Source organism: Melanerpes formicivorus, unplaced genomic scaffold (genome assembly GCF_026170545.1).
Source record: "Melanerpes formicivorus ecotype bairdi unplaced genomic scaffold, bMelFor1.0.p_v2 SCAF_25, whole genome shotgun sequence".
Taxonomy (NCBI): domain Eukaryota; kingdom Metazoa; phylum Chordata; class Aves; order Piciformes; family Picidae; genus Melanerpes; species Melanerpes formicivorus.
Genome location: NW_027142377.1, coordinates 2696414 through 2714626, shown reverse-complemented (window position 1 = coordinate 2714626; position 18213 = coordinate 2696414). Strand labels below are relative to the sequence as shown.

At 46.0% G+C, this 18213-nt stretch overlaps 2 protein-coding genes across 3 annotated transcripts in view; both read right to left on the bottom strand.

Annotated features, from left to right (window-relative positions):
- Positions 1-1565: 1565 nt before the first annotated feature.
- Positions 1566-7946, bottom strand: LOC137448456 (tubby-related protein 1-like). The gene is made up of 4 exons (XM_068152984.1): positions 7872-7946; positions 4041-4366; positions 3819-3891; positions 1566-2049 (listed from the first exon to the last, which is right to left on the bottom strand). The coding sequence occupies exons 1-4, from the start codon at positions 7944-7946 to the stop codon at positions 1939-1941; spliced, it is 585 nt and encodes a 194-aa protein (XP_068009085.1). The 3' UTR covers positions 1566-1938.
- MEIS1 (Meis homeobox 1) overlaps positions 6407-18213 on the bottom strand; it is a 134229-nt gene continuing 122422 nt past the window's right edge. For both annotated transcript variants that reach the window (XM_068153076.1, XM_068153075.1), the window contains exons 10-12: positions 12855-12913; positions 11455-11544; positions 6407-8249 (exon numbers count right to left, since the gene is read on the bottom strand). In XM_068153076.1, coding sequence (XP_068009177.1) covers positions 7966-8249; positions 11455-11544; positions 12855-12913 — 433 coding nt within the window. In that variant the 3' untranslated portion in view covers positions 6407-7965. The remainder of the gene's footprint in view (positions 8250-11454; positions 11545-12854; positions 12914-18213) is intronic.

Here is an 18213-nt window from a genome sequence, read left to right as displayed (position 1 = left end):
GCAAAACCCCTGCCTCTCGACCCCAGCAGGTGCCAGCCCTACCCGTGTGCTGGCTTTGGGTGGGCATTCACCAGGGCGGGTGTCTCTCCGTGGGCATCCCCCCGGGAGAGGAATATCCCCAGGATGGGTGTCTTTTTATAGGCATTCCCCCAAATCAGTGGCCTCCCGGACGCATCCTCCGGGTGGGTGTCCCCCATCAGCAGCCTTCGGGTAAGTGTCCCCCCATGGGCATCCCCGTGATGCACATCACCGGCGGGTTGGACCCTAAAAGTGTGGCTCACCCCTCTACACTCCGCTAATACGCCGCCCCTTCGCCTTTCCACCACCACCCCCTAGCCAGGCTCGTAGGGTGCAAGGGAAGGGGGAAGCCATGGGGGTGCTCCTTTCTTCTCAGGGACTGCGCCCTGACCACCTTTTTCTTTTTTTCTTTTTTTCTTTTTTTTTTCTTGTGGGGAGTGGAGGAGAGGAACTACCCCAAAGCTGAGGCTCGGCAGCGAAGGGAAACGCTGCCGCTGCGCAGGGAGCCCTCACCTCCGCTCCTTGACTCTCCCTGCCTTTCCCTGCCTCCCCGGTTGGTTTATTTTCCCTTACTCCATAGGTAAATGTCCACGCAATAATATTTATTTACAGTCAAGACGCTGCGCGTATGTTTCTTTTAATTGTATTTTACCAGGGTGATTCCTTCTTGCTTTTAAAACAAGCGGCTCGGAAAAAAATATTCCCATTTGGGGTGAGGGTAAAAAAATTAGAGGGAAAAGGAGGGAGGGAGTGTGTATGTGGGGAGGAGGGGGGGGTCATTTTTATTTATACCTTTGACATTTAAAAGAGCATAATTAATTTGTCCTGCTTGCATTAACATTGTTGAGGAGGGTTTCAGAAAGCTAACCAGCAAAAAGGGAAGGCGGGGGGAGGAAAAAAGAGAAGCTCGCCTAGAAAGCTTAGTTGTATGGTTGCGGTGGGGTTTTTTTTTTCCCCCCTCTTTCAGATGTGTAATCAATCATTCGAGTAGGAGGCAGCAAAATTGTAAAGATTCGATAGATTAAAATGCAAATGAAAGGTAGAAAAAGAAACATTAACATGGCAATCAAAGATTTAATAATCGTAAATCACGGTGTTCTTTTTTTTTTTACTTCTTTTTTTCTTTAGTTGTTCGAGCTGCAGTTTGTGTGGGTTTTATGTTTTAATCATGTTCGTTCTATAAATAAATAATTTCTGAAACGAGACTAATTCCCCCACCCCCCCACCCCCCCACTATTTTTAACCGTGGGCTATGGCACTAAACCGCATATTATTTTTTAAAGTATGGAACTCCAGATTGCAAACTATCACAGCAGAAAAGAAGAAAAACGAAACAAAAACCCAACCATCACCACCAAAAAAAAAACAAACACCAAACCCAAACAGCTAAGTTGGATTAGTTCAGGTTTGAAATTTCAAGTGCAGTGTCCTCCTTGTCCCACTGCCTCCCAGTGCCGACAGTTTCACTTCCCAGTTGGAATCCTTATAAAAAAGCTTATTTGGAAAAGTGGATTATTTATGTAAAAAAAACAGAGAACGTGGCGTTTCTTAATACAGAGAGAAATACAGCTTTTTATTTATATATATATATATATATATGTATACAGGAGAAAGAACAGTATCACTTAGGCTTTAAGTGCATTACTTCCGAAGTGAAGCGTTTCTACATTTCCAGGGGAAAATTGAGGAGGGGGAAACATTGAGGAGATGGGGGGGGAAGATGATCAGTGTGGGGAAGGAGCTGGAAAGGTTTTGCTGGCTGCGCTCGGTTTAGCGCTGCGCGTTAAAGGGAGGCTTCAAGGCTGCCTGCGATGGCTTGCGGCGTCTTTCGGCTCGTCTTTAGTTCCCCCCAAATTCCTGGTTTGGGGGTGCACTAGATCATCGTCTGGGAAAGTGGACGGGAAAAAAGAATTCTTTTAACTAAGTAATTCTTTTAACTTTCGAGCTCAGCAGATGGAGTTCATTTTGGGAGGCGAGAAGTAAAGGGGGGACGAGGGAAGAGAAGGAATTCATCTTTACTTCGTTGATAATCTGTATAGAGCAAGGGGAGAGGGAAAAACAACACCGTTGGCTGCTGAGATTTTGGGGTGTTTTAGCAGCGCTGCCCTCTCCGTAGAGCGCTTCGCCGCCGTGCAAAGTAACACCTAAAAACCCAACCAAATGCGGGCAACAAACCGTTTTGCTACGTCCTTCTCCTTTCCCTCCTCAGGGTGAGGGGGGAATATCCATCCCCATCCTGCCACCCCCGGGATGGTCCCTGGCAGGGCTCCCCAGTGCCAGGCCTGTCCCTCGAGGTGGTCGCCCCTCTGCACTGCGGGGGACCTAGAGGGGGATGCTGCAGGGAACGGAGCCCCCCCCCCCCCGGAGCCCCAGCGCAGAACTCGGCAGGCAGGTACCCGGCCAAACCCTTTGGTATGCGGTGGTGGGCTGGGAAAGAATTTATCGAGTGGGTTTTTTTTTTTTTTTCTCCCACCTAAATGCTATCAGACCCACTTTATTTTTTCCCTCCTTGGGGCCTTTCTTGGTTTTGCTTTTTTCTTTTCCTTCTCCCCTAAACTGGGGTGTCCCAGGGGGATGTGCTCCTCCCCGGAGCTCCCTTTGACCTGCAGCCCGACTGCCGGGCGGTGCCCAGGACTTGTCTGCCAGGCGGGGACCGGGAAAAGGTGGGTGGGTGGGTGGGAGAGAGGTCCGGGGGGGGTGGGGGGGGGCGCTGCCTCCCGCAGCCCCCCTGACCCCGGCATGCACGGCGCGGCTCCATTGATCATCCCAGCCCGCCACCCCCTCCCTTTATGAGATAATGCAATTACAAACATCAATAAGGAGCTGCGAGGGGAATCATTATGCGGTGACAGTGATAAATGACGGTGCAGAAATAGCATGGCTTTTTTTTTCCCCCCCTCCTTTTTTTTTTTTTTTTCTTCCCTAACAATCCAGGGGCTTTGGGGGCTGAGCACAGTCACCACGGTAACAGATGACATCCAAAATGGCACCAAAGGGGGAAAAAAAAAAAAAAGAAAAAGAAAGAAAAAAACTCCAGTCTTTCTTTTGCCTTTCACTCTTTCCCCTTCACCCCCTCCCTCTCCCCTCCCCCCCCCCCCCCCCCCCCCAATCTTTTCCAAAAGAGTTAAGTTGGGGCTTTAGAAGCAGCTGCCACACAGGCACGCCGTGATTTCCACACGCATTAAAGGGCCGGGGAAGGTTTGCTGGCTGTCACACACAAAGCAGCAGCAGCAGGAGCAGCAGCTCGTCCCAAAGCGGAGCAACCACCTCAGGGATGCAGCGGCAACGACCCCTCCCCACGCGTGACCGTGACCGCCTCCGCACCGGCCGCCCCGGCACCAGCCTCCTCCCGGCCCTCGAGAAACGCTGCTTGACTTTTTTCTTTTTCTTTCCCAATGTATATATATATTTTTATCATCCCGGGGGGGATGGCAAACACCTCTTAGTTTTCCAAGCGTGTTTAGGACGCCCGGAGCCAGGCACCGGCAGCACCGCAACAACATCATGTGTGTGTACGTGTGTAAATAATTCATCTCGTGTCCGAAAAGCGCAGGTTTCTTAGCCCAGAAAAGTACCTGTGGCTGCGGAAGTCATGGCGGGGCATGAGGGGAGCTCCTGGGGGTGGAGCGAGGGGGGCGCTGCTTGGTGTGCCCCGCGTGGTTTGCTTGCGGGGGGTGGGTTCTACCCTTCGAAAAAAATCCTCAAACCCTCGTGGGGTCGGCGCTGGTGCCTCCCCACACAAGCAACGCGCACAAATCGCGTCCCGAGGAGTCTGTGCCCCCCTCCCCTCATATACACACCTCAGCCCTGTGGAGGGAGCCATGCATCACGCCCACCTTACGCGGCACTGTACGCAGCCAGTTCCGCGGGATGCTGCGCTCGGGGGACGGGAGAAGAGCATGAAAAAGAAAAAGGAGAAGTCAAAAATTGCGTTTGCTTCAAGGGGAAAAGGGGAAAAAGAAAAAAAAAAAAAGAAAGGAGTAGGGGAGTAGGGGTTTGGGGTATGCAGAATAAAGCCTCACCGCGGGGCAGGTGGGGATTTGGGGGTTGCACAAACTTCAGGCCCGCGGGTGCTGCGCGGACGGCGGCGGAACTTCCCCCAAATCCCCCACCCCCGCGGCACTCTCCTGAGCCCCCCAAGAGATGGCAGTCGAAGCCGGCTTTCCTCCTCCTCTTCTTCCTCCTCCTCTTCCTCCTCCTCTTCCTCCTCCTCTGCTGTGGGCAGCGGCAGGACAGCGAGAATTCCGCGCAGCTCCGCGTAACCCCGCACAGCTTTAGCAAGGCCTGGGGAAAGGCTGGGAGGCTCGGGAGGAGGAGGACGAGGCCTCCCCCGGGCCCTATCTCCTCCCTACCCTCCCCCCCCCCCCGCCCCGGTCCTCCCCCGGTGCGGTGAAAGGAGGGTAGCTAGGAAACAGCGAGCAGCCCGAAAAGGCGGAATTTCCAACGTGTAAAATGTTCTTAACGGAGCCATTGAGAGAGTGCAATAAGGCGTGAGGGGGAACTAATCTCCCCATTTAAATGTTTGTGGCAATTTTATCTAAATGAATTTTAATGCTAAACGAGGGATAATTCCCTATTTGTAACCCGTTTACTTCTCTTTCCTGTGCCTCTGAAGCTGCCTAACATCATGCGATGAACAATAACAATAAAAATATTGTCAAGGCATATTCTTCATTTGGAATGTCTTATAATTACAGCTGATTTAAATGTCTTGGGGTAGAATAGTGGGTTTAATTTGAAATCTGTCCCCCCCCCCCTTCTCCCTCTACCCCCCCAACTCCTCCCCCCCCCCCCCCAGGAAACAAAAAAGGTCCAGTGGAGGAAAGGTCTGTGCCCCACTTCTCTGAGGAGAAGGAAGGGACACGTGTGCCTTCACATGCAAGAGGGCGGTTTGTTTTTGTCTTTCAAGAAACATTAAAAAAAAACAAAAAAGGAGGAAAAAAAAAAAGAAGTGGAAAAGAAAAAAAAAGGAAAAGAAAAACAGAGAAAGAAAAGAAAAAAAGAAAAAGAAAAGAAAAACAAAAAAAAAAAAGAGGAGAAAAAAAGAATGCCAAAAGAAGATGATGAGAAAAAAAAACGGAGGAGAAAAAAAACAACCAACCAAGCAACCAAAAAAAGCAACCAAAAACACCTAAAAAAAGGGGGGGGGGGGGGGGGGGGAGGGAAGTATGGAAATAGAGGCAGGGAAAGGAAAAAATAGAAAAGGAAGGAAAAAAAAAGGGGCAAAATAAAAGGCAAAAAGCAAGCCCTGTTTATTCATATTTTGTCAGAAAAGTGCCATTATTCCAGGTTTACAAAGTAGGAGCTGGAATGTGCAGCCTCTTTGGTGCTACAGCAGCCCTTTAAAAACAATGGGAAAGGGGGGGAAAAAAAGAAGACGAAAACCAACACTCCCTCCCCACCTCCTTGTGCACTCCCCCCCCCAGCCCCTTACAGAGTTACTAAGGGGGAAAAAAAAAAGGGGGGGGGGGGGGGGGGGGGGGGCGGGAGGAGGGGGGAGGATGGAGGAGTTCTAAAATGAAGTGGGGAGAAGCCTCCAGCTCGGCAGCTTGCTGAATTCTGCCCTGCCCTCCGCCTTACCTGCTCTGGAACGCACCTGGGGGACTCTCAGGATCCCTGGGACAGTGGCTCGTTCTCGTTGCACAGCTTTGCCTTAATTATTTGTGTAATTTTCCAGACAACTCTTATATAAAAATACATATACAATATCTCAAATTGCATCTAGCTATCTACCTACTTACCTACCTACCTCTGGTTTGCTTTAGAGCAAAGAGGTCTCACAGCCTGCCTAGGCTCTTGGGTGCTGTTTGACTGAGTGGCTGTGGCGCAGAAAGTACAGCTGGGCCAGAAAATTGGTTAATGAGGAGAGCACGGCCTGCACCAGCCCCTGCTTGCAGAGCTCCAGCAGCCCCTTGCACTAGGATCTCCCTTTCTTTACAGATCAGTATTGCCCAGGATGTGTTTTCCAAGTTGTATTTGCCTCCTTCCTTAGTATCTCCAGTTCCAGAAAGAAATGGGATAGATCAGTGCTTCAAAGAATTTGAGCTCAAAGAATTGGGCTTTGGAGCAGGGGCAGGGGGAACAGGATGATCCTAATGACAGATTCCTGCCCGATAATGCCCTGATATTCCATTTATTAACAGGCAACATTTCCCACCCTGACAATTTACAGTTCTGAGGAAGTCTCTTTAAACAGCATTGACTTCTACATTCTTTGAACTACAAAGCCAGTATTTAAAAAGCAAATGACAAGGCACATCTCCAGGGCTAGCAGCATTTTGTAGCTGCTCTGCTCCTAGTTTTGGATGGAGTGGCTACAGATACTGTAGGGAGCGGTGGGGGGGGGGCGGGGGCCAGGAAACAGATTTTGCAAGCAGTGGAGTCACCATGACAAAAAATAATTTGTTTTTATTTTAGATTCAGATTTCATTACTGCACTCAAACTACTACAACTGGGCTTTGAGTTATTATACAATCCAAACTGTTTCAATCAGAAACTCTAAGACTCAGTGTGCAATGATTATTATTAATAATAATTAGCTCCTTGGTTTCTTGATAGAAAAAGGCTATCAACAAGCATTTGTTTAACCACAACAAAAAGTATAATTAGCTTATCCCACTTAGTAAATCTGTATGCATGCCAACTCATACCAAACTGCTACTTTTACAAAAAATTGCAATAATACAGATCATTTTTCCAGTCCTTTTTGCACAAAATTTATTTACAATGTATACATAAATGCTCCATGATGGGACTATGGGGGGGGGGGGGGGGGGGAGGGGGGAAATCAATAAAATAAAAATAAACAAACAAACAAATGCACACATGACCGATGTCTTGCCCAGAAAGAAAAGTCAACATATTCAAAAATAAATCTTCAGTCCATGTTTCGAGCTGCATAAAACAGGAAGTGATGCACAAGGTGGTGGTTGCTGCATGGGGACAAGGACGCTCTGATGTGACAATTAGGCTTCAAATACACTGCCTTTCCGTTTCCATGCTTCCTTCTACCAGTCTCCTTAAGACACTGCCTGCAACAGCTGATTAATCATTGTTGATGACTGCAGTTTTTCCCATCCTTCCCGATTTACATCTGTTCAGGCCAATTCAAATATGGTGAGTAAATGAATTAGACATGCAAATTCACGCCCCAGGCTAGAAAGAGAAAGAGAGAGAGAGAGAGAAAGAGAGAGATGGAGAGAGATGGGGAGAAAGGGGGGAGAAAGGGGAAAAAAGACAGACAGAGAGAGGGGAGGAGGAGAGAGGAGAGAGAGAGAGATAGAGAGTGTGCATGGCTGAAATCCTAGGATAGAAGAAAGATTCTTCTGCCTGACATAGTTATTTTAATGCTCTAAAAATCCTGCAAATAAGCCCTTTCTGTCATTTGCAGGGTCAAAGTGTAAGGCTTCTTCTTCGAATGTAAGGAGGCTTCTGGAGGAAGTGAAGAGCTATGGAAACAACACACATAGTGTGGAAAAATTTCACATTTTTTTTTTTTAAAAAATCTATAAGAAACAACGTAATATGGATAACAGTATAATAGCATTTTACAATAGTTCACTCTTTGTTCTCTTAATGTCTTATATAGCTATTTAGCATGTCCCCGGAAGTTGCCTTCGGTTGGTGTTTTCCTGCTTTTCTTCTTCCTTTTCTCTTTGATTTTTTTTTTTTCCTTTTTCTTTTTAAATTTTTTTTTAATTCTTTCTTTTGTGATTTTTTTTGTTTTGTTTTTCTTTGTTTTGTTTTGTTTTTGTTTGTTTTGTTTTTCTTTGTTTTGTTTTGTTTTTGTTTGTTTTGTTTTTGTTTGTTTTTGTTTGTGTGTTTTTCAGGGTCCCTGCGAAGAAATCAGAACGTCCCTTGGTCCAAAGTTGACGCCAAGAACTCCGTTAAGTCGTTGCAGAAAGACAATGTTTGAAAACTCTACCATCGCTGCAGACTGCCTTAAGCTACTGAGCATGAATGTCCATCACTTGTCCGCTCACTGCCGGCTCGCCGGTATGAAGCATTGTGGGGCTTGATGCTGACATGGGCATTCCAGGGTGGGGTGGTCCTCCATGCATCATCATCGCTGGGTGGTGAGGGTGTCCAGGAATGTAGGTATGCATGGGGGGGCCATGACGCAGCTGAGCGGGATGGGGGGGCATCTGGGGTGGGGTATAGCTTGGCTGTCCCATGTTCATACCCATTGGACTACCCCGAGACACATAATCCCCTGGCATACTTTGCAGCCCTGTGGAGAGAAAAAGAGGTGGAGGTCAGTGGTGGGGATCAGCTACCAACATCAGGCCACGACGCTCCTCTACTCGACTCCCTCCCACCCAAAGGTGGGAACTGGAGTCGTGGGCACATGAGCACAGTTGCCATTGTGGGATCCAAGTCCATTCATGGATTCACAATGATGGCAATGGGAACGATTCCCGGGCCAAAAAAAACCAACCCAAGAACATCCTCCTTCCTCTGAATACAGACTTCTACTCTATTTCTACTTTGGTGGTTAGGAACACATGCAATGGAAGATGCTTGTGATCTGGGAGCACACTGAAGGCAAGCTAGCGTGATGATGACTGATGTCACATGGGGTGGTGGTAGCAAGCCAGAAAGCTGTGTGAGGGCTTTCAGGTGAGCTCCATCCCTCATGGGCTTGCCTCAACTACCTGCCTTCATCTCCCTGCTTCTGAAAGTGTGGTGAGAATACAAGTACAAAACAAAACGAAAGTGTGCTGGGAATACAAGTTGGGGAACCCATAGTAGTTAAGGAGGAAAGATGGATGAAATCGGTGATGAGGTTTATCAGCAGTTACTTATTTAGCTCTTGAGCCCCATCAGTTGGAACCTGTCACACATATTTGTGCTGTTCAAACCGACACTTTCCAATGGGTACAGACATTGCTGAACAAAAGATGACTGTTAAATCAAGCCTGTATTTTCAAACACCCTAATGTATATATATATATATAAAATCAATACTAGTTATCAATGAATTCTTTCCCCTGCTCACTTCTGTCCAAAAATAAAGAAATAAGATCAGATGAACAACTATATATATATATATAATATATATATATAAAATCAATACTAGTTATCAATTAATTCTTTCCCCCTGCTCACTTCTGTCAAAAAAAAACCAGTTAAATAAATAAAAAATAAAATCAGATGCACAGCTCAGTGAAACCTTTCAGTGGGTTTGGGCGAACAATAAGGAGTGGGGGGTGTGTGTGTGTGGAAATTGGACCTAAAACAATAAAACCTCCTGCTTTCTGTGGGCCTCTGCCTTCTGCTTGGATTGCTGGAGCTGATGGGAACTGACAGGTGTATTGTTTCGCCAAGCTATAAGCTCCATAATCATCAAGGGTGAAAGGCATACGCTATCACTAAGTAGGTTCAATTGGCTTTAGTTCTAAGTAAGAGCGCGCTGTGAATGCGCCGAACACCTTGGAATCAGGTCTCAAGGCTCTCGCAATGAATAGCTGCTTAATCTAGCCTAAAGGAACAGTTTTGAACTAATGAAAATTGCTTATAAAATATACTGTACTCACAGCTCTTTAATCAAAAAAGATGATAATATTTCCTCTTTTTCTTTTTTTTCTTTTTGGTAATAACCTATTAATTTAATTGGTCACGAAGCATAAAATACATCGTTTAAATTTAATTGACCCAGAAACTAAGAAACAATATTTAAATTAACTAAGCTAGAAATTTCCAGGATGAGGTAATAAGGGCTGTTGCATTCCCAAGCTCCGAGGAATGTTTTCACAACTAATTGTTAAAACTTTGTTTGGGCTCGCACCCGGCGAAGACGACTCAGAAACGCACTGGGGGGAACTTCGAGCCCTATGTTATATGCTGGTATAACTGCTTTTAACTCCAGCAACAGAGCAAGAGGAACAGAAGCAGGCACCATTTAAACACGGTACTGCTGCCTCAGTGTTTCAAACTCCTTTACTCTTTTACTAAAGGGAAAAAAAAAGGAAAGGAAAAAACAAGGAAAATTTGTATAATGTGTTTTTCCCCTCTAAAAAGACAAGAGAAGGGGGGGGGGGGGGGGAAATAAAAAGAAACTGGGACAGTTTTTCTAGGCTTTCTTTGCGAGGCCTGCCACTGAAGATTGCATTAATGATCTCTATTTTTGTATACTGAATAAGTCAAATCCATTTGTCACACTGCAAGTGATGGCATACTTAATTTGGATATAGTCAATTAGCCTGGGCTAAGCTCCATAGCCTGCTGCGTACACCTCTATTTTGTATTCTCTCTTTTTCCTTCGCCACACGTAATCCCATTACGAGGGACAGACAAAGAGAAATAAACTTTAAAAACAACAACAACAACAACAAAATTAAAAAGAAAATGAATCAAAGTTTCATCCAGCCCCTTCCAAACTGCAAGTAAAGTGGAGCCCACCGTTTATTTCTTCACTTACTTAATAATTTTATTTTCTTTCTTATTTTTTATTTATTTATTTATTTATTTATTTATTTATTTATTCTCTACACCTAGGAGAAGTCTCTCTCTTTTTTCCTTCTTTGGTTTTTTTTTTTTCCTCCCCGGGTGTCTCGCAGGTTAGCAGGAGAAATGTAACTCATGCATCAACTGCGGTTAGACAGATTTATGACACTTTGGGGACACGCTCTTTCCTCTCCCCGTGCTGCTGCAGACCGCTTACATTTTGCAAATCAGTCTGTTGCCAAGACGACCGGGCTCCCCCCCACCCCCCTCCCCACCTTCCCCCCCGCTGCTTCTTGTTTTGTCATGTGCTCAGGGATGGATAATAGCATCAATGTATGGTGGCGGTGGCGGCGGCGGCAGCGATGTAAGGCGGCGGTGGTGCGCGGGCGCGCGCCTGCGTGCGAGGGGTTTGTAGAGCTTTGAAAGCCTGAGCTGAACCAGAGGGAGAGAAACCCAAAAGGAGCCCAGGCAAAGGATGGAGGGATGGATGGATGAATGGATGGATGGATGGAAAGGAAGGAACAAGCATGAGGCTATGGGCAGGGAGAACATGGAGAAATGCAAGGAGACAAATATCCCTCGGACAAAGTGAGAACAAAGACCCAGTTTGTACTTACTTCCCCCTGGCTTTGCCATTGGTTACCTAGGTGAAGGTTACATGTAGTGCCACTGCCCCTCCATGCCCATATTCATGCCCATTCCACTCATAGGTCCTAGAGGGAGATAAAAATCCAAGAAGATGCCAGAGAATGAGCAAAGTCAACAGATAGCGCCAAAAGCCCCTTTCCAAAACACAGCACAGCAGAGGGTCCAGGACCACTTGAGCAAGAAGGTGCCTGGTTTCCCTCAGCAGTGTGTAGAAGGCAAGCAGAAGACAGGTGAGGCAAGGCAGGCAGCTGAGACGACAGTGGAGGGCAGAGGTTGTGATTCCCTGCAGTGGGCGTGCCCAAGGTCACCCCTTGGTAGATGGCGCTGCCCTGGGGGCTTACCTGGCGCTCGGATGCCCATGTGCTGTTGGCCGTCCATCACGAAGCCTCCCATCGGCTGCCCATCGGGGTTATAGGGTGTTCCTTGACTTACTGGAAAAGTGTAGAAACAGTGCTCTTTAGCAACAGCCAAAAGGGTCACCTCTTCTCACAGTGTCAAGACACCCCCCCCCCCCCCCCCCCCCCCCCCACTCGTGGACTGTGTGAGATGGCTATTGATGTCGGCTCTAAGAAGAGGGTGAAACATCTCATGCTCCGATTTAGCAGCTGGGCTGACAAGCTTGCTTAGTTTTGGCTTCATTTCCTACTAGGAGCTTGGAAATGAAGTTAGCCATCCGAACTCTCAAGATGCGAGGAGCCCCGGCTCCAGCTGCTGCCGCTGCTGACGTCAATGCAAAGACCTGGATAGGAGCTGGATTTTATGGCTGGAATAGTCACACTGAAACCTCAGTGTGTTAAATTACGCCCCTGTGCCTTTCTAAGAATGGGACCTGAACATGTTCGTGCCAGATATTTACCTCTAATGACAAAATAATCGAATGCACTCGAGGGGGAAGTGTGGCCCAAAGGCATCTTGGACAACGATGGATTTGGATAGTTTGGCATCAAGATTCGGAAGAACAAAACCATCTGGGAGGAACAAACTCTCCATCGCTGGGAAATACCCACACAGAGCTGCGAGCCAAGATCCCAGATAGAACCAGCTTGGGAAAGCTTAAATCCCTTTTTTTAATGAAATAAATTCCCCTGAAGAAAGTCCCAAATGCTCATCGATCCCAAAAGACAGCTACTAAAAAGAAGAGACAAGGGACAAAAGGACCCTATATGAGTAGCACTACCTGAGCTCCAGGTTTTAACTGTACATTAAAAGCTGGCTTCAAAGTAAGCTGCCTTGGGTTATTAAAGCACATAAAGCTCTACCTCATTGAATGTCTTTGAACTTTACTGAGTCCCACAAGCGATTCTGACCCCTCTGCCCTTTTGACAGGTAATAAAGTTTACAGCAATTCCACACCAAGCCATGCACCAGGGAGTGGTCACAGGAGCAGAAAGAGCTGGGAAGGAAAACTCCAAACAACTACTTAAAAAAAAAATAAATAATAAAAAACCAACTCCAAATAACTTTAATTCCAAGCATGTACGGAAAGTCCGGTCACGGAGCGGATTGGTTTAGTTTTGATCTGAATTTTCAATGCCTTTTTTTTCCCCCCCCCTCCTCAAATGTTTTAATCATGTTAAAATGATTAGGGTTGTAATGAAACAAAGCTGGTTGTATTTTAATTGTCAATCGCTCCCAGCATTCATTTCTCATTTATTTACCAGGTAATGGACCTCCCGGTGAATGGCTTGAGGATCGGGTTTTGCCTGCGTGGACTCGAATACGGTTACTATTGGGTACTTGCCTGCTCGATTGGACTGGTCTATCATGGGCTGAACTATTCTTCTTCTAGCATTAATAAACCTGCAACAGACAAAAAAAAAAAAAAGAAAAAAGAAAAAAGATTAAAACCAGAGGAAAGCAGACAGTTATCGAAGGGGTTGACTTCCACCCATCCCCAGGCCCTCTCGCCCCGCCACGGCCGCGCTTCGTCGGGCTGTGCGGGGATGCAAATCCAGCAGAACCTCTCTAACCCTCCTGACCTTTGAGAGCACGAGCTTGGGGTTTCTAAGCTGATTTATGTTTGCCTGCTTTTTTACCACAGTCGGACACTTCCATTTCATCTTTTCATGGGGGAATTAGCCGAGTTTTCAGGAAACAATACCGGCAACGCTCTTCTCAATTCAGAATGGGGCACACAAAAAAACCTGGGTGAAGCCGGCGAGATGCTCATGAGGGCATCTGCTACCTCCCCCTCATTAGTGCCATTTCTGCCTTATGTCCTCCGACTTCTCTTTTTCCTCCCTTTTTTTTCCCCCTTTTTTTTTTTTTTCTTTTTTATCAAAACCTGCTCCTACCTCTTGCAAACCTAATTCCCTTTTAATGCCCACTATTAAGATAATGAACTGTGATGGCAGAACCCCATCAAATGAGGGAACGTCTGGAGTTTTATCACCGCTAAGTCACACTGCTGGGGACTTCAGAGCCACGCATTCCTCCTAGTCATTTCTTGGTGGGCTTTCCCTCCCCCCACCCCTCTCTTTATGCAAAGTCTGAGGGGGTCAAGGCGAGGTCATAGCTTTACAGTAATTGAATTTATAATCCTGTTTTCTCCAGCTAGGCCTGACCATTTACAGCAAACATCTTGTTAAACTGTAATTACTGGACTACTGAAAATTCCCCCCGAACAATGAAAAGCAGATCTTTGGAAAGCAAAGCGGGGGGAAAAAAGAGGTACAGTTGTTTTTCAAAATAGCCATCTGCAGCCACACTCTCCTGGTGTTGTTTTGTAGCTCTTTGCCTCAGTTAGCCTTGCAATGATGGTTTGGGAAAGGAATATTCCAAAGAATTTGGAGTAAAAGAGAAGAAGGAAAGGGATCAGATGTGCCCTGGTCTCTTCTGTGCACAGTCCTCACGCAGCTGAAATCAGGAGGCTCAAAGCCATGGCTTGGAGCCTGTCTCAAGAGCGTTAGAAGAACTTTTCTTGTGGTTTTGCTCATCTGAAAGCTTAGTTAAAAACCATTTGGAAAACTTCTCCCATCAAGGTTTAATCATGGCTGAGCCTCATAACCAGACCTTACGTTTTTTATGAGTGAGAAAAAGAATAATAAAATTGTGTATGCCACAGTATTAAACCAGTAAAAGAAGAAGTCTGAGCGTGAGTTAAACCACATCATGCTTGCAAAATGCAATGGGAAAGTCCACAAAGAGCTCCTTGGTGCTTCTTTTTGTTGCTTTTGCTAGGGGTGGCTTAGCAGGAGCTCTCCTACCACAGAGATAAAGCCACCAGGAGCTTCCTGTGGGAACCAGCTTTGACCAGCCATTCCCCTAAACCGTTGGGAAGAAGAATTGCAAACCACTGCCCTGCATTGTTTTGCCCACATTAAAGACCATCACAGTGATTTCAGTCTCCTTTTGTCTCCCATTCCCCAAACTCCATCAAAAGTTGATCGAGATACTGAGTCCTAATCAAACCTGTCTTGACAAAGTGGGACCAGAGACACCAATTCCAGGTGCTGAGCTGGAAACCTTACATCTGAATGAGGTCACCCTTTGCCAGCAACAGTACTGGATCCATTTTTCTATGCATTTCCAATACAACAGACCCCCAAACAAACAAAACCCCCCACCTCTCAACTCCAGCAAACAGTGTTGCAAATCAGTTTATCATTATCTTGTACAAACCATGAAAATTAGAATCATGTGAGCAGAAGGTTAGACTAATTCTCCTTTCTCATTTATAAGCACAGGTGTAGCACAAACACCATGTGAAATAAGCAATTAAAAAAAACCTGCCTTTTTTTTCCCCCATTAGCTGCCTTAGCACCATGACCAATTAGAAAATTGTTTAATATCTGTAATCTGCATTTGCAGAAAGTAATTTTCATAGTAACTCTCCTAAGTAAAACAACACAAATTCCCCAGGTACCCCAGTTACTTCTTTTTTGCAAGGTTTTTCCTTGCTGTCTTAGAATCACAGATGCACTTGGGTTGGAAAAGACCTCTAAGATCATGGAGTCCAGCTATCATCTTGAGACAACCAGGGCCATTAAACCATGCCCCAAAATGCCATGATTCTCCTGCCTGATTGCTAGCACTTGTTACTGCAGCAGGATTGGAGGGATTTTGGTAGACATGAAATTGGCTGGTCACTGGAAACCTCCAATCACCAAAAGCTTTCGCCCCAATGAAAAATCTGAGCAACATGAAGCACAGACAACTCCAACTTTACAACCTTCTCTTCCCAACTACAAGCATGCCTCATAAGAAGGGGGGTGAATAATGAGCTATATATTAGGCAAACCAACATATTTGGGTAGAATAATACAGAACACAGAATTAACCAGGTTGGAAAAGACCTTCAAGATCATCAAGTCCAACCTACTACCATCTAATCAGCTAAACCATGGCATTAAGTGCCTCATCCAGTCTCTTCTTAAACACCTCCAGGGATGGTGACTCCACCACCTCCCTGGGCAGCCCATCCCAATGGCCAATCTCTCTTTCTGGGAAGAATTTCTTCCTATCATCCAGCCTAAACCTCCCCTGGTGCAGCTTGAGACTGTGTCCTCTTGTTCTGTCACAGGTTGCCTGGGAGAAGAAACCAATCCCCACCTGGCTACAACCTCCCTTCAGATAGTTGTAGAGAGCAATAAGGTCTCCCCTGAGCCTCCTTTTCTCCAGGCTAAACACCCCCAGCTCCCTCAGCCACTCCTTATAGGGCTGTGCTCCAGACCCCTCCCCAGCTTTGTTGCCCTTCTCTGAACACGTTCCAGCATCTCAACATCTTTCTTAAACTGAGGGGTCCAGAATTGGACACAGTACTCAAGGTATGGCCTAACCAGTGCTGAGTACAGGGGCAGAATGACTTCCCTGCTTCTGCTGGCCACGCTACATGCTAGAAAAAAAAAAACACAAAGAAGCTGTATAGGTATAATAACAAGCTCTAGAATCTACCAACTATCCACCAGACATGCCTACAGCAAAACAAATTCTCACCTGTCTGCCCCATAGCTATGGCTCAGGATGCCTGCTTTAAGAACATCTTACACACGGGTACTTAACAGTTACCTTCTTCCTACGCCTCTGTGTAAGTATTTTCTATAAGTAGCAATTCTGCCAAACAGCCCAGTTTTTGGATGTCTTCGGGGGGAATTCAGACAGCAAGAACATTTTCCTTCTGGGCAAAGTAATAAAATGACATTCTCGCTCCTCCCACTAGAAGTCAAATGGAGGTCAGCTCCCCATCCTTGTATGTGTTTAAATAAACTGGTCCAGCTGTTTGTTTCCAGGATGCCCTTTAACCTTCTGTCCCATCCTCCCTGCCTTTGTAACAGAACACTTTACTTTGCATTATAGTAGAGTCCAAACCACTATGCATTAAAAAAAAAAAAAGAAGAAGAAGAAGAAAGTATTCACTTTCAAGCTTTTTCCTGCATCCCAAACCTGGAATTCCTAAGAACCCATCAGATTAAAAGTATTAATGTGGCTTGCCTCGAGAAAGCACAATGCTAGGTTTTTAAACCACATTTGAGAGCTCTTTGCAAGCAAAATTGCAAATTAGCTGCTGCTGCAGAAATCCACAGGCATGGGGGGGGGGGGGGATAATTTCTTCACACTGTCTGTTAGGGTTTTTTTCAACTTTGTTAGGTGGACCAAAATCTTTTGATCGCTTTTTGAATTTCCAAAATGCCATACTCACACAAGACCAGAAAAAATGACAGGACAGAAAAGCTCCAGGGAAAAAAAAAATTGCATTGCCCCTTTCCTCCCTACGTTCGTATCCACCAAATCACTCTCTTTTTTTCAAAGTTCAGAGGAATCAGGACCTAAAAATATTATCAGTGGAGTATTCTCAATATACAACTCAGCATAAAACTTAAGTTAATTAAGATAGCTGCATAACCTTATCCATGTGAGTGAAGACTCCCACAGGCTCAAAGGTTTGTATATTTTTATCCATATCAGTGCTCTTTACTCAGATGTGGAAAGGGTGGGTGGGGATTTGATATTTTTTTCCAGTTTGGTTTCTACCCCCCCCCCCCCCCCATCCCCAAAGACTAGAATCAACAGCAGCACCAACAACCTGAGATCTCTCAGTGTACAAGTTGAACCCATCTTCCAACCCAAGGATAGTCAAAAACTCTGCAAATCAATGCCTTGAGTTGTTTTTTTGTGTTCGAGTGTTGTGTTGGGGGTTTTTGGTGGGTTTTTTTGGTTGTTGTTTTGTTGTTGGGGTTTCTCCTTTTCTTTTTTTTTTTTTTCTTTTTCTTTTGCTAGGGAAGGATCTGGCATGAAGGAAACGTTTGAACAGTTGGACAAACACAGAAGTTTGAAGTATTTATTATTGTTTTCAAGTTAACTTTTCTTTGCCCTTTCGGAGACGTGAGACTGCGCTTTCAGCTGTGTCCCAAAAAGCAAGAAAACAACCCCCCCCCTCCAGCTCTTCCACCTGCATAACCCTAAAGAGGAGGAGGAAACCCTGTTTTCTCCAATTTGCATTTTACTAGGATGTTTTCTCTTCAGCTTCTCGCCTGGGGTCTGCCTCCAGAGGTCACTGGCAGTCGCCTGGGTTGGTGCATCGCCAGTCCCACGGGTGAGATCCAGCCCCAGCCCTGGGGATGCAGCAATCCGCCTCTGCACTCTGACCTTCAGCTTGGCCGCCCTCGCTGCCACGCACAAGTTTTGTTTCTTCTCAGCGAGAGGCGGCATGGCTGGTGGTGACAAAAGACTTATCTTAGTTGGAAATTGGCTACAATAATAGCAGCCACAGAGCAAGGATTTTCAGAGGGTCACCAAACCCTCCAAAAGGCACAGCTCTCAAAGGCTCAGGTTACAGCCCAAGCGACATTTTCAGCACAGATCTGTTCTTTCTCCCTTCCCCTTGTATTTCTCTTCTGTTGAATGAATAAAGCAAGGCTTTCCTCCACTGCCACAAATTTCCAAAGTCACCTTTGCTCAAGAATTGACAGAGCAATTGTGAGGACTTCTAATCTGCAGTCTTTCAATGAAAACTTCCAGGACCTGGAACCAGTCTGACAGGAGATGCTGAGACTTAGCGGTAGATAGATTTTTTTTTCCCCCCTCCCTCCAGCCCTCCTAAATAAGGAGAGTTTCACACCATTACTGACTTTTGATACTTGGAGTTGCATTTGCAGGCTGCT

Coding starts and splice junctions, on each gene's coding strand:
- LOC137448456 (XM_068152984.1), bottom strand. CDS start 7,946: ATGGTAGAGTTTTCAAACATTGTCTTTCTGCAACGACTTAACGGAGTT. Junction 4,367..7,871: donor TCAACTTTGGACCAAGGGAC/GTTCTGATTTCT, acceptor GGGGGAGGGTAG/GGAGGAGATAGGGCCCGGGG. Junction 2,050..3,818: donor GCTCCCTCCACAGGGCTGAG/GTGTGTATATGA, acceptor TGCTCTATACAG/ATTATCAACGAAGTAAAGAT.